The sequence below is a fragment of the Pseudorasbora parva genome, chromosome 12, assembly GCF_024679245.1.
Source record: "Pseudorasbora parva isolate DD20220531a chromosome 12, ASM2467924v1, whole genome shotgun sequence".
NCBI classification, from domain to species: domain Eukaryota; kingdom Metazoa; phylum Chordata; class Actinopteri; order Cypriniformes; family Gobionidae; genus Pseudorasbora; species Pseudorasbora parva.
In genome coordinates, this window is record NC_090183.1 from 3,748,641 (window position 1) to 3,762,401 (window position 13,761).

General features: G+C 36.2%; 1 protein-coding gene and 1 long non-coding RNA gene across 6 annotated transcripts in view; one reads left to right on the forward strand and one right to left on the reverse strand.

The window, feature by feature from the left end:
* The window catches only part of eya2 (EYA transcriptional coactivator and phosphatase 2), a 41,679-nt gene that overhangs the window by 26,847 nt on the left and 1,071 nt on the right, over nucleotides 1-13,761 (forward strand). For 2 of the 5 annotated variants that reach the window (XM_067458786.1, XM_067458788.1), the window contains exons 8-15: nucleotides 1,163-1,302; nucleotides 1,993-2,076; nucleotides 3,946-4,035; nucleotides 7,936-7,994; nucleotides 8,668-8,828; nucleotides 9,906-10,020; nucleotides 13,278-13,399; nucleotides 13,483-13,583. In XM_067458786.1, coding sequence (XP_067314887.1) covers nucleotides 1,163-1,302; nucleotides 1,993-2,076; nucleotides 3,946-4,035; nucleotides 7,936-7,994; nucleotides 8,668-8,828; nucleotides 9,906-10,020; nucleotides 13,278-13,399; nucleotides 13,483-13,583 — 872 coding nt within the window. The remainder of the gene's footprint in view (nucleotides 1-1,162; nucleotides 1,303-1,992; nucleotides 2,077-3,945; nucleotides 4,036-7,935; nucleotides 7,995-8,667; nucleotides 8,829-9,905; nucleotides 10,021-13,277; nucleotides 13,400-13,482; nucleotides 13,584-13,761) is intronic. The other 3 variants (XM_067458787.1, XM_067458789.1, XM_067458790.1) reach the window with 2 other exon arrangements.
* Nucleotides 8,691-13,761, reverse strand: part of LOC137093838 (uncharacterized) — a 33,469-nt gene continuing 28,398 nt past the window's right edge. The window contains exons 3-4 of the long non-coding RNA XR_010908565.1: nucleotides 8,998-9,076; nucleotides 8,691-8,808 (exon numbers count right to left, since the gene is read on the reverse strand). This is a non-coding gene — a long non-coding RNA (uncharacterized lncRNA). The remainder of the gene's footprint in view (nucleotides 8,809-8,997; nucleotides 9,077-13,761) is intronic.

A 13,761-nucleotide genomic window follows, 5' to 3' on the forward strand; every position in this document is an offset into this window, starting at 1 on the left:
ATGATGAAACTTATTAACATTTTATATTATTTATAGGGGATACTTGGTAAGGAAAAATGTATGATATATATATTGCTGCATTAATATACTGATTTTTACACAATGTCTCTCTATATATGTAATTTGAGAATAAAGGTTAAAAGATGAGATGAGAATGTACTATATTATCTATAGGGGATACTAATGAAAATACTATACTTTTTATGATTATTATTATTTAATTATTAACATTGATAATAATCAGAAATGTTTCTTGAGCAGCAAATCCTCATATTAGGATGATTTGTGAAGGATCATGTGACACTGAAGACTGGAGTAATGATGCTGAAAATTTACAGGAATAAATTACATTTTGAAATATATTAAAATAGAAGACAGTTATTTTAAATTGTAAAAAATATTTCACAATACTGTATTTTAGATTAAATGAATGCAGCTTTGGCGAGCAGAAGAGACTTCGTTCAAAGACATTTAAAAAGATCTTACTGTTCTCAAATTTATTTTTAAAATAAAAAAGCTGAATATTAATGCAGCAATATATACACTACCGCCAAAAATTTGAGAAGAGTAAGATTTTATGTACCATAGTAAGACTGTTAAATATGGATATTAACTGTAGGTCTCTTCATATATGCAATTTAAGAATAAATGTGTCAAATTAAAAGACAGTTAATATCCATATGTACCATAGTAATACTAATGAAAAAAAACTATAAAAGTACTATGAAAACATTGTATGATATATATAAATAATATGAAAAAGGTTTTTAAAAAAAAAATGCTGCCTACTTTTAAATGTTAAAACTTTAAAAAAATAATAATAAAAAAAATATATATATATCTGAAATCTGCTCTAAAATCTGGATTTTTGAGTATATTTTTTAATTTGAATATGAAGTTAATTATGTTTCAATATGTTAAATAAATACTTCTATGTTAAATAAATCAAACTATGCTGTATCATTTAAAAATATATATTTGGCATTATTATGTGATGTTTTTCAGTATTTTATACAATAGTGCTAACTTCCATCTTTCAGGACTGTTTGCCTTGGTATTCAGATATTTGGTTGTATATCTCTATCTAAACGACGTGTCATCACGTGTGTGTGTGTGTGTGTGTGTGTGTGTGTGTGTGTGTGTGTGTGTGTGTGTCCAATAGCAGAGTACCACGCTCCCACGAGTCCTCCAACTCCAGGAAAGGAGCAGGAAGGCGCTCCGGCGAGACGCAGCTCGGATGGGAAGCTGAGAGGCAGGAAGAGGGCCAATGACCCCGTCCCCCCTCTGGACTCTGACATTGAGGTACAGATGCTGGCATTCACGGTGTCCCTTACACAACGTCTCTCATTAACGTTCCTGTGCTCCGCACCGCAGGGATAACTTTCACATCCAACTGTCGAGTTGTGCAATGATGTCTGGCAACGGCTTCATTTAAAACAATGCGTTTAAAGGAATAGATCACCTAAAATGGATGTTTTATCATCGTTTACTCACCATTGTGTCATTCCAAACCTGTATGACTTTCTTCCAGATGGATGTTTTCATACAATGGACTGATGACAAAAAGTCAATAAAAACCATTCTGTTAAATCATACAGTCATGCATGCTTTGACTGAAGTAAATATGTGTTTTTTATGCGTTATAGTAAGTGCTGTTGCAATACGTTGTATATTAAAATATAAAAGTATTTGATTACCAGACAAAGGAAACCGTGGAAATATGTTTCTGCACAACATGCAGTGTGATATGAGATATGAGATAGAGCGTTTGCCTCTCTGCCCTTAAGCGGTGAGATGTGGCTGAACTGACTACAATTATCAGCAGTTTTTATCATAAACACAACATTGAGATATTATGCAGTGTTTTGGAGTAAATACTTCTCTTGACTAGTAAGCAGATTATATTTGTGCTCATGCTCATCGTGTGTGTGTGTGTGTGTGTGTGTGTGTGTGTGTGTGTGTGTGTGTGTGTGTGTGTGTGTGTGTGTGTAGAGAGTGTTTATTTGGGACCTGGATGAGACCATCATCATTTTCCACTCGCTCCTCACGGGGACATTTTCCACACGCTTCGGCAAGGTACAAACCAGTTCCTCCACTCGCACCTCTTCACTTTACACTGCTTCACTTCTGCTTTAGGAGACAACACTTTATTAAAGGATTTTTTTTTGTTATTTTTATTATTCTGTATTTGTATCTTTTAATGTTGTATGTGTATTTTTCTATAACAATAAGGACATAAATCACAATAGAGTTTTTTGGGCTATATATATATATATATATTACATAACATTGGAATAATGACTAAAATGATATGCATTTCAACCCCTAAAATAACATTTAAATATATACTGTTCAAACATTTGGGTTCAAACATTTCATCAAAAAAAATGTGTGAATGTGTATTTATCTTATGCATTTGATCTGTTTTACCTAATAAATAAATATGGTTCTCCTGCTGTTTTCGAGTAACGCCGGAAGTAAATGCGGAGGAATGAAATGAACAGTGATAGATAACGAAGCCCCTCCTTCCGCTCCAGTCGAGCGGGCTTGTTATTTGGCCGCTCTCATTTGATTGACGCCACATGAACTTCTACGCAATCTCCAGGCAGCTGATGAGGAAACAATGGTCATGTTTCTTTTCCTTGGCCCACGGTCTATTTTGAATTCCCACGATCCCTTGCGGATTCAACGTGACACATAAGAGACTCTGAGAAACGCCCGACCGTCTCGAGCGCGCATCTCTGTGGACTTTCCTTTTGAGGACTGCAGAAATGTTGCCGTGACTAATGTGTCTAATTTCAGATCCAGGAAAAAGACTCCAAAATAGCTTATTACTCCGGCAGGGATCCGCTGGAGATAGAAAATCAAAGAAAACATCCATATTAAACTCCAGTTAAATAGGAACAAGTTTGATGTGTGTCATGACAAAGCTGCTTACGCTCTGACAAAGAGCCGCGATTGCGTTGGCTCAGATTTCGCATCTTTAGGTAACAGGATATTTAACCCGCTTTTTTTATAAGTACTTTATGTCAAAGCCATAAGCCCATCACTTTAAACAGCCTGTTTGAGCTGTGATTGGCCCACAGCAAGACTCAGCCTACTGAATACAAAACCACTCCGAGTGTTGAAAGACGGACGTCTTCTAATGAGTTTTTTTAAGCTGAGGTGAATGTCAGAGGTTACTGGAGTCTGTTTACCATTCGACATGTCATTTGGTCAATATCTATACACACATTACTCAACATCTGGATGTGGATATATATATACAACTTTGGGTGCCCATCCAGATGTTGAGTAATGTGTGTATAGATATTGACCAAATGATTTCTTTCAAAAATGCTAATTTCAATCTTATATTTACAATAAGTTTTGCCTGTGGCCAAAAACAAGCATGTTTTTGTTTTATGGTGCAACTTTATTACAGTCCCTCCTAAAATCCACTGTGAAGTGTGCATTAGTAGTTCTGAAATGGTACATCTATTATTCTGCGTTTGACTGCCACCTGTAATAAAGTCGTCCATTCGTGACGGTAGATTATGGGTTATTATCTTAATTAAAGCAGGACAAACTCGCAGCTCCTGTGGCTATGGCATTCACTAACGATGATTAGGCGTAGAGGAAAAGTCGTTTGGCAGTTAATCTGACACTAACCTCTGGCTGACACCTGCAGATTGATCAACTGCCAAATGCGGCCTATTAGCTAATGGCGCACAATGACTTAGCTTACGTTAGCATGCGGCTTCACCTACAGAACAAGAGAGAAAGTAAAGTAGCTGTAGTTTGACATGCTTCTGATTTAAACCACAATGACTGCACTGAGTGATCAGCATTCTTGTCAGACAAAAACCTGTTGTGCCGCACGCTCCTACTCAGAAATAATATAATCTTCACCTGTCACTCCAGGTATGAGAACTAATTGGACGTGCTCTTTGTGTTTTGATCCAGGATTCGGGCAAGGCTGTTTCTCTGGGCTTGTGGATGGAGGAGATGATCTTCAACTTGGCCGATTCGCGTCTGTTTTTCAACGACCTGGAGGTTAGTGAGCGAAACCGCTGAATCAACAACAAAGCCATTGTGTTAGATTGTAAGAAAGAGAGCATAGTGTGCTGTGAGACATGACACTAGGACAAACGTTGATGATCGGTTCATTAAAAAAAAAGTTTTGCTGCAGAATGCTGTGATTGACCAATCAGAACTCAGTATTCCAGAGAGCCACGTAATGAACTTCTCTTACTGGTTGGAATCTGCACCTGTAGGAACAGTAAAACACCTGTCAATCACAAAGCTTTACATATTCCCCGCTTCTCATGTCCTCATTTGTTAAATATTTTTGCTAATTAGATCCTGCTTTCACCTGCCAATAAGTCATTTGTACTCATTTAGAAAAAAACACACATTTTGACAACAAAACACATGAGGAACTCTTTTTAAATATCTTTTATCAAAAAAAAAAACCTGCAAAAAACTTTGCCTCCATAAAAATGTTAGTATTTTATAAATATATATATATATATATATATATATATATATATATATATATATATATATATATTAGGGCCGGGACTCGATTAAAAAAATTAATCTAATTAATTAGAGGCTTTGTAATTAATTAATCGAAATTAATCGCATTTTAATTGCATATAAATATTTGAACTGGAACAATGAGAAGTAATTTTTCACATGTATTTTTAGTATACCATTGAATAATGACTGAATACATAAGCTTAATCAACAAAATATTGTTTATTGATTTCAGTCCAGCAGACCAGTGCAATGTTTGCCATTAAGTGTAGCAAAAGCATATTTGTGATATTTGAGGCTCGATGTGCTGCGGTGATGCGCACATTCCTTGTTGTATAGCTCGCACACAACCATGCTCTTGTCGACGCTTCCATCCTTTCGTTTTTTAAAACAAAATTTCCCATCCACGGGGCCAAGCAAAGCGGTCTCATTCGCTTCTTCGTTCATGTTCACAATGGTTTGTTGTTGTCGTGACTTCTGAGCTATGCTCCTGAGCGCTAGTTGGTGTTCCAGTATAATCGGTCCGTCGAAACTCATTCATTGAAAAACGTTCCACGGTGCAAAAATAAGTGTGGTTAAAATTATTTATTTTTTGCCGTAATTAATTAACGCGTTAAAGTACCGTAGTTGATTAATCTTAATTAACGCGTTAAAGTCCCGGCCCTAATATATATATATATATACACCATTAAAAATTCTAAAGTTTGGGGTCAGTAAGATTTTATGTTTTTGAAAGAATATTATTGCAATTTAAAATAGCTGTTTTATATGTGAATATATATATATATATATATATATATATATATATATATATATATATATATATATATATATATATATATATATATATATATATATAATATAGTAAAATGTCATTTATCCCTGTAATCAAAGCTGATTACTTTGCATTTGCAGTCTTTGCATTTCAGCATCTCTTCACTGTCATTTTGATCTATTTGATGCATACTTTCTGAATAAAAGTAAATCAATAAAAACATCTTACTGACCCCAAACTTTAGTGCTAATGCAAAATACAGATTCATAGGTGGTAAGAAATATGAATAAAACAAGGTCATTTTGGACATTAAAGTGTGTGTGCAACAGTCCTGTCGGTGTGTGAAAAGACCTCGGTTTGCCCTCCGCATGAAGAAAGCAGGGATTAGATTCTTTAAAAGCTTTCGAGGAGGCGGTGCTAAAAGAAGAGAGTGTTTGAGTGCTTAATTAGGGGTGTGTGGCCGCCACTGAAAAGAAAATTTGTCCCGGGGAGGAACAACCGCTCAGGGGTGGAGGACGCAGCGCAGGTTTTAATGACAGCCCCCTTCTCTCTTGTTCTGTTTTCCTTGTAATTGCCCTCAGATATTCCAAAGCATCATTCAGCATTGAAACGCTGCCGGAGTTCAATCTGTTGTCAGCCGCGGGCAAAATAACTACACAGCTTAGAAACACAAGCGTGATGGATGGCCTAACCTGCTCATTTAACGCTTTCATTAATCAGAAATAAATCAAATTAATGTATGGAAGGTGGCTGAATAGTTTAATAGTGAAAAGCTGAATATTTGGGATGGGTGATTAATATCAGCGAAAACTAATTTCATGCATAACCATAAAAACATAAATAGAAGACCATTGAAGAAGCAATCCACCCTAGCAATTCACTCAAAGCAATCAAAAAACAGTTTTGCAACAGAAAGATGTAGTATATGTGCTTTAAGAAGTGACAACTCTGGTTATAGTCAGTGATATAAAACTTTGTGAAAAATATGAAAAGAAATAGGAGAGCATGAATGTCTTTTAAAGTAATTATTTTGCATTGATTAGCGTAATTCAGTTTGTAAGAAGAATCCAAATCTTTATCCCCCCTCCAAAAAAATAAAAATGTAGTGCTGTCAAATTGATTAATCACATCCAAAATAATAGTTTTTGCCTACATAGTGTGTGTGTGTGTGCGCGCGCGTGCGTGTGTGTGTTTGTGTGTGTGTGTGTGTGCTTTGTATTATGTATATATAAACACACACACACAAATACATGTATATTTTTTTTTAAAAGTTGTTAGATTTATATTTACAATATTTATATATGATATAAATATATATACATGCAAATATTAAAAATATACATGTGTGTATTCAAATAAACATTATACACAGTACACACACACACACACACACACACACACACACAAATATTATGTAAACACAAAGTTTTATTTTGAATGTGATTAATCAATTTGACAGCACTATAATAAAAAAGTGTGTGTGTGTGTGTGTGTGTGTGTGTGTGTGAGCCTGTTTATGTGGTTTATGAGGACACAAATTTGTATAACTACATGGGTATTACACTGGTATTACACTATAAATGTGGTTTATGAGGACATATCAAATGTCCTCATAATTCAAATGGCCTTAAAAACATACTAAATGATGTTTTTTTGAGAAAGTAAAAATGCAGAATGTTTCCTGTGATGGGTAGGTTTAGGGGCAGGGGCAGTGTAAGGGGATAGAAAATACGGTTTGTACAGTATAAAAACCATTACGCCTATGGAGAGTCCCTGTAAACCACATAGACCAACATGTGTGTGTGTGTGTGTGTGTGTGTGTGTGTGTGTGTGTGTGTGTGTGTGTGTGTGTGTGTGTGTGTGTGTGTGTGTGTGTGTGTGTGTGTGCACAAAATAAAATTAACAAATCATTTGTATTAGATAAATAACAAATATTTCTATATGTATATTGATATATTGGTAAATAGAATAATATATGAGAAACTAATAAATTTGAACATAAATGCATTACATTTCTTTTATATTTTTCCATTGTTGTGATGGTACATTTGCACATCAGCTACATTTTAAAAGATTTTCATTTTGAAAAGTAATTTAAGAACAATAGAAGTCAGTGGGAGGTAGATAATATAAACGTGATATGAAAAGCAATACGAGAGCACGGATGTCTTCTGTCAGTGCCAACTCTCTCGGAGTTATTAAAGCGAATCCAAATCTTTATCAAATGAACATGTGTCATGTGTGGCTAAAACAACATGGAGAAGTACACTGGATAATTACATCAAGTAAAGAGCGGATGTTGGGTTTATACTTCGACTGGTGTAATTAGTGTGTACTGGCAGCCGTACGCGCAAACTCGGCCAAGCCCGAGCTAATGCGCAGCATTAATTAACGCACCATATCTGGTTTAGTTGGCGAGGTTCTGTCTGACATCTTTCTGATCTTTTCCCCTCCGGGGTTAAAAGTGCCTGCATGTCTTGGGTCGCGGTGGCCTGCTCATGCTTTTTTGTTGTTCGTCTTTTTTAATATTTCCCTCTCGCTCTCACCGCCGCGGGTGAACCTGTCTATACACAGTACATCACTTCGCTCGGCTGTAACGTATCCACCTCACGCGTATCTGCTTTCCTTTCATTTCCCAGGAATGCGACCAGGTTCACATCGACGATGTGGCCTCGGATGACAATGGGCAAGACTTGAGGTAGAGTATGACTTTCCTTCATCTAGCCAAGTGAGCATTTCTAATAAAATCCACATTATGTGCCATAAAGGGGTCCTTCTCTTCACATAACGGCATGCTAAAGACATGTTGAGTATTAAAGGTTGTTGGTTTCTGATTTCTGCGTCAGACTCTTTACGATGGACATTAATCACACGTTTAACAGCACGTCCACAGAATTAATAAAGGTCCTCTCGATCTTTCTGAGAAATTACGAGAAATTTCTGTCATTATTTACGAACCCTCTTGTTCCAAACAGACAAAAAAACAGACCATGTAGTGACAAAAAAGTACAAAAATACACAAAAAGTGCAATAAAAGCAGTCTATATTATTTAGTAAATATCTTTTATTTTATAATCTTTTATAAAAAATATATATATCTTATTAATATATTATTTTTTTCAATCTATTTATCTACTATTAGCTGATGCTATATGAAAAAGCTGCAAATAAAAAAATAAAAATAAAAGCAGTCTATATTATATACATACATATATATATATATATATATATATACATACACACACACACACACACACACACACACACACACACACACACACACACACACACACATATATATATATGTATATGTATAGAAGTAATGATGTTTAGGCGGGTGTAGATGACCGTATGTGTGTCTGTACTTGCAGCACGTATAACTTTGGCACAGACGGCTTCCAGAGCCCCGCAGGTGGAGGCACGCTCTGCCTGGGCTCAGGTGTTCACGGCGGGGTCGACTGGATGAGGAAACTCGCCTTCCGCTACCGACGCGTCAAAGAGATCTACAACACCTACAAGAACAATGTAGGAGGTGAGAAGAGAACAGCACTTCACAGCTATCACTCCAAGAGCAATGAGGGCCTTAAATCATTATTATACAGGAATTATACATTAATATAATGACAGTCCCTCTTCTAAAATCTGATTGGTTTGGAAGCGTGTTGGAAGCCGTTGTAAAATAGCTGAAGTAGTACACACACCTGTAACCGCACGTCAGTTGACTTCTACATTCATGCATCAACTGCAAACATTGTACAGTCAGGCTAGAGAAGGTAGAAACTTATAATAAAACATATTCAAATTAACAAAAAAAATAGTGCTAGTAACAATAATAATACTTTTTATTATTCATTTTATTATTATTGACAACATTAATAATAACAAGATTATTAATAATTCTTGCAGAAAGTAATATAGTGCATTAGCCTTTTTATTCCTAATGAGAGCAATATAAATATTCATATAATTTTTATTTAAATACATTTATTTAATATAATAACATTTTTTGTAATAATAATAATATTTTATATTATATTAATGATATTATTATTATTTACAATGATATTATTATTATTGTAATAATTATTGCAGCAAGTAATGTAGTTCATTAGCCTTTTATTCTTAATAAGAAAAATATAAATAAATCTTAGCATATTTTTTTTATTTAAATATATTTATTTAATATGTATATATGTTTAATATTTAGTTAAATATTTATTAATGTAAAGATGAATATTTAAATGGTTTATAATTAATGTAAAAAGTTAAAAAATATTATTTTATTATGGATTTTAAGTTCTCTGAAATGACAAACATAAATAAATGAAGGCATGGTAAAAGTTTACATTGCACTTTTAATGTGACCTCAGTACAGCAATAAGAAAAACTGCGGAAATGTCTCTCATTTTAATAATAAGTCAACCCCAGACATACAGTAAAAGGGATTTATTGTAGATTGGTGTATTTTATCATATAAAATATTTATGTTTTTTGAAAGCAACGTGTCGCTCAAGGTCGTGCGTTACATTGAAATGGAATAACCCTGTTACTCATTTAATTGTATGTATTAGTTCTTCAGTTGGATCTCATCTTCTTTTGTGAACGGTAGGTCTGCTGGGCAGTCCGAAGCGGGAAGAGTGGCTTCAGCTGAGGCGGGAAATGGAGGTTTTGACGGATCTATGGCTGACACAGGCACTCAAGGCCCTCGCTCTCATCAACTCCAGGTATAAAACAATGCAATAAACAATAAACAGGACATGTGCGTGCATGCGTGAGTTTAAGAGCAGAAGCTATTTAAGAACTGTTTTCCACAGCAATGCCATGTGGAATATATCTTTTTTTAACAATAGACTATTTTACAGCAGTTTTGTGTCACTCAAACATGACAGGCTTTCCAAGCGTAGCACCTTGTCAGCATGAAGGAGTGATGGCACTGACAGATCAGGATTAATGATAGGCACTTGATTTGCCCAGGCTTGATTTGTCTCACAACTTTTGTTCAACTCAAAAGTGAGGTTTAGCAGAATGTCTGAGCTGAAAAGCCTCGCCCTCCTAGCCTGAAGAGACGCACTGCGGTCTTTAGTGTCCTTGTTAGCACACCACTGGTGTTACCGGATCGAGGGGTTACACTTTCCTTCATATAATGAAGTGACCAGAACCTGTCAAGCTCCAAAAAAGAACCGAAACACATCATAAAAGAAGTCCATATTAGGGATGTGCCCGAGGCCGAATACTATGTTCGTAAAATAAACGAGCATCACATTCAACAGAGCCCCTAAAGGGACATTTTGATGAAAGAAAAAAATATTTAAATGCTTTTGCGTTCTTTCGCAATTATATAGTATATAATTTGCAGGCATTAGGGAGCCGTTATCAATACACAGGGTAATGAACGCTTTTGAATGCATGCTCGCTTTTTCATTTCACTTAAGAATTTGCGATCACTCTGTGTATAGAGAACGGCGATACTGACCACACATTACAAGATAAGATAATTGTCAATGACTCTCAGGGTTTGTTGTGCACCAAATCCTCCCCACCATCCTGTCAGTCATCTTTCCTTAAGACAGGGGGCGACACGGAGTAATTGCCCTCTAGACTGTCAGGAAGCAGAGGTGAGAAGAATTAAGGTAAACACTTGACAATGTGTCAACCATAGTGGTCTGAAACCATAGTGGACGTTATCAAGTGCACTCATTCAATCCCATAATACAAGACAATAACAATTGTACAATCTACAAGGCTAGGAAAAAACCTTAATGCACTTTGAGGGTCGTGCCAAATTAATTCTTTATGTTTTTCAAACTGCTTGTCCAATGTGGCTACAGAATAATAGAATACAAGTATAATTTTATTTTTAATTGATTATGAAGTAGTTTAAGTAAGGTTTATACAGGCTATTTTCCATGACTAGTTCAAAATTAATCTTTTCATTACTACTGGAGCTGCCAGTTTGCTGTTTCAAATGATTATTAAGCAGCACAAACTCTGAAAAAGCGGCAGGTCTCGGTGTCCGAATTCACACACTCCTTCTCATTCACTCCTTCAAGTGAACTGTATTAGTGGAGTAATGTAGGGAATAGTGAATATACGGTAATGTGGATGACACTGAATAAATATCTTTTCATCGGCTAATCACTTGAACCCCTTTATCTAAACATCTAAACAACCCCTCTATCTAAACAACACTCTACTCGCACATCTGCCATGTTTGTAGTTTTTAGCACTTTTAACACGTCTGTAGTTCTAATCAAATCCTCGTCCAATGCACAATGGTTTGTGGGTAATATTAGGCATTAAAAATGGGGTAAGTGCTTTCCGGTAATAATTCAAATCACCAAAACAAACACACCCCTACCCCGAAAATTTTGATAGCTCCGCCCCACACATACGTAACCCAGGCAATGACTATGGCAGAATCTGTGTGTTACAGATTGAATATTCAGTGAAAAAATCCCCTTCCATCACAAAAAGACAACTCGATAGAAAACGAGCACAACAATCCAACTAACCAGATTAGAGTTAGAGCGAATAACAAAAACAAACCGTTCTCATGAACAACTGGATAGTACACGAGCACGATAGTCTAACTAACAAAATATTACAATTATGACCGGATTAGGGTTATATAGATCATGAAAAGAGGAAACAACCATATATTTATTTAGTATTTTATCTTACTTGTCGGACACATTTTGTGAGCTGATCTTGAAACAGACATTGAGGAGATTTAGATGCTCCATACGGTGTGGAAATGAACGGGTCTTTATCATCGCTGAAGTGAGCGACACGATCGCAAATGGACAAACAAGCGAACATGACACAGGAGCATATTCAAGCAAAAGCCAGCATATATTAGTTCTCGGCTAATGTGTGTGGTTTTTTTCTTCTTCTTCTTTTTTAATTGTTCATGAAATACATACAGTACATTATACATAATCCATACAGTGTGGGGAAAAACAAACTAGAAGAAAAACACAATAGACAACTGCTAAATAATGGGACATTTAAAAAAAACCAGACAAACAAACAAACACAAAAGGTAGTGAAAAGAAACAACTTGTACTTAGGATATGTATTTAGGGAGTAGTTAGATTTTGTTTTAAATGGAAATTTGTCATTTGCCTCCTCTCCCACATCTCTCTTCTCACACAACAACACCAATCGGTGTTAGTCTGATTACCCCATTTATTATTGTATGTATATCGGCGGACCTCCTCAGGGGCAGAACAGCACGCCTCCCGCTAAAGATAGTCCAAGCTAGGGATCCCTTATTTTGCATGTATTATTTACCTCACAGTCCTAAAACTATCTCTACACATCCCACCGTCGACCTGGGGTGGTGGTTAGATGTGATGATGCCTCGGACTTTGCGGGGTACACAGTGTTGAACTTTTATTCAAGACTTGACTTTGCCCCTTCCTTTAAATTGAAGGGAAGGGAAGGAGAACCATATGGAGAGGGAAAAAAAGAGAGAGAAAAAAAATGATGATACTAATAATAATTAATAATGACGCGCACTGAGCCTCTCTTCTCATGATCATTAGTAGACACGCCCCCTTACCTGCTGATTGGCTACAAGTTTGTTATTGGACTCGGCCCGAGTCCGTTTTGTAAAACGGTTTTGAAGTAACACTCACCCCACCTTTAAAAGATTGCACAGATCTGCACTTCAGATTCTTACCAGAAAAAGCAGACCATCCGGGTAACTTTGAAATACTCCTTTAAACATACTACGATTTGGGATTAATTCTAATATCAAATATTGATTAGAATGTATAGTATGACAATTGGGACACATCACACGCTTTACTCTTGTCATGTGATAAGTGAAATCTGGTGTACTGTCATGAAAGCTCTAAATTCTGCTAAATTTCCCCTTTTGTGCTCCAAAGTAGAATTCCAGATCAAATTTTTGATTTGTGGTTGCACCACTATTCCTTTAAGAATCATTTTCCCAAGCGTACGTTTCCTTTCACAGACTAAACTGTGTGAACGTGATGGTCACCACCACGCAGCTGATCCCAGCTCTGTCCAAAGTGCTTCTGTACGGTCTCGGAGGAGCGTTCCCCATCGAGAACATCTACAGCGCCACCAAAACAGGTTGGCTGCCTCTTGGAGCGCTGCGTTTCCCACAGTCCTCCTGCTCTAGAAACAGGATTTTGAAGGTTGTGTTTGTCTTCCAGGTAAAGAAAGCTGCTTTGAGCGCGTGACTCAGAGGTTCGGCCGGCGAGCCGTGTATGTGGTCGTAGGGGACGGTGTCGAGGAGGAGACGGTCGCCAAGAAGGTATGAAGGAATGAGTACTATAATCATGGATTATGGTATTTTTCGCTGTGTGTGTGTGTCCTTGTTTATATTACATTGTGAGAACCAAATGTCCCCATAAGGATAGTAAAAACCTGAGATCACCAGCCAGCGGTCCCCACTTTTCAAAAGCCTTATAAATGTATGAGTTTTTAAAAAA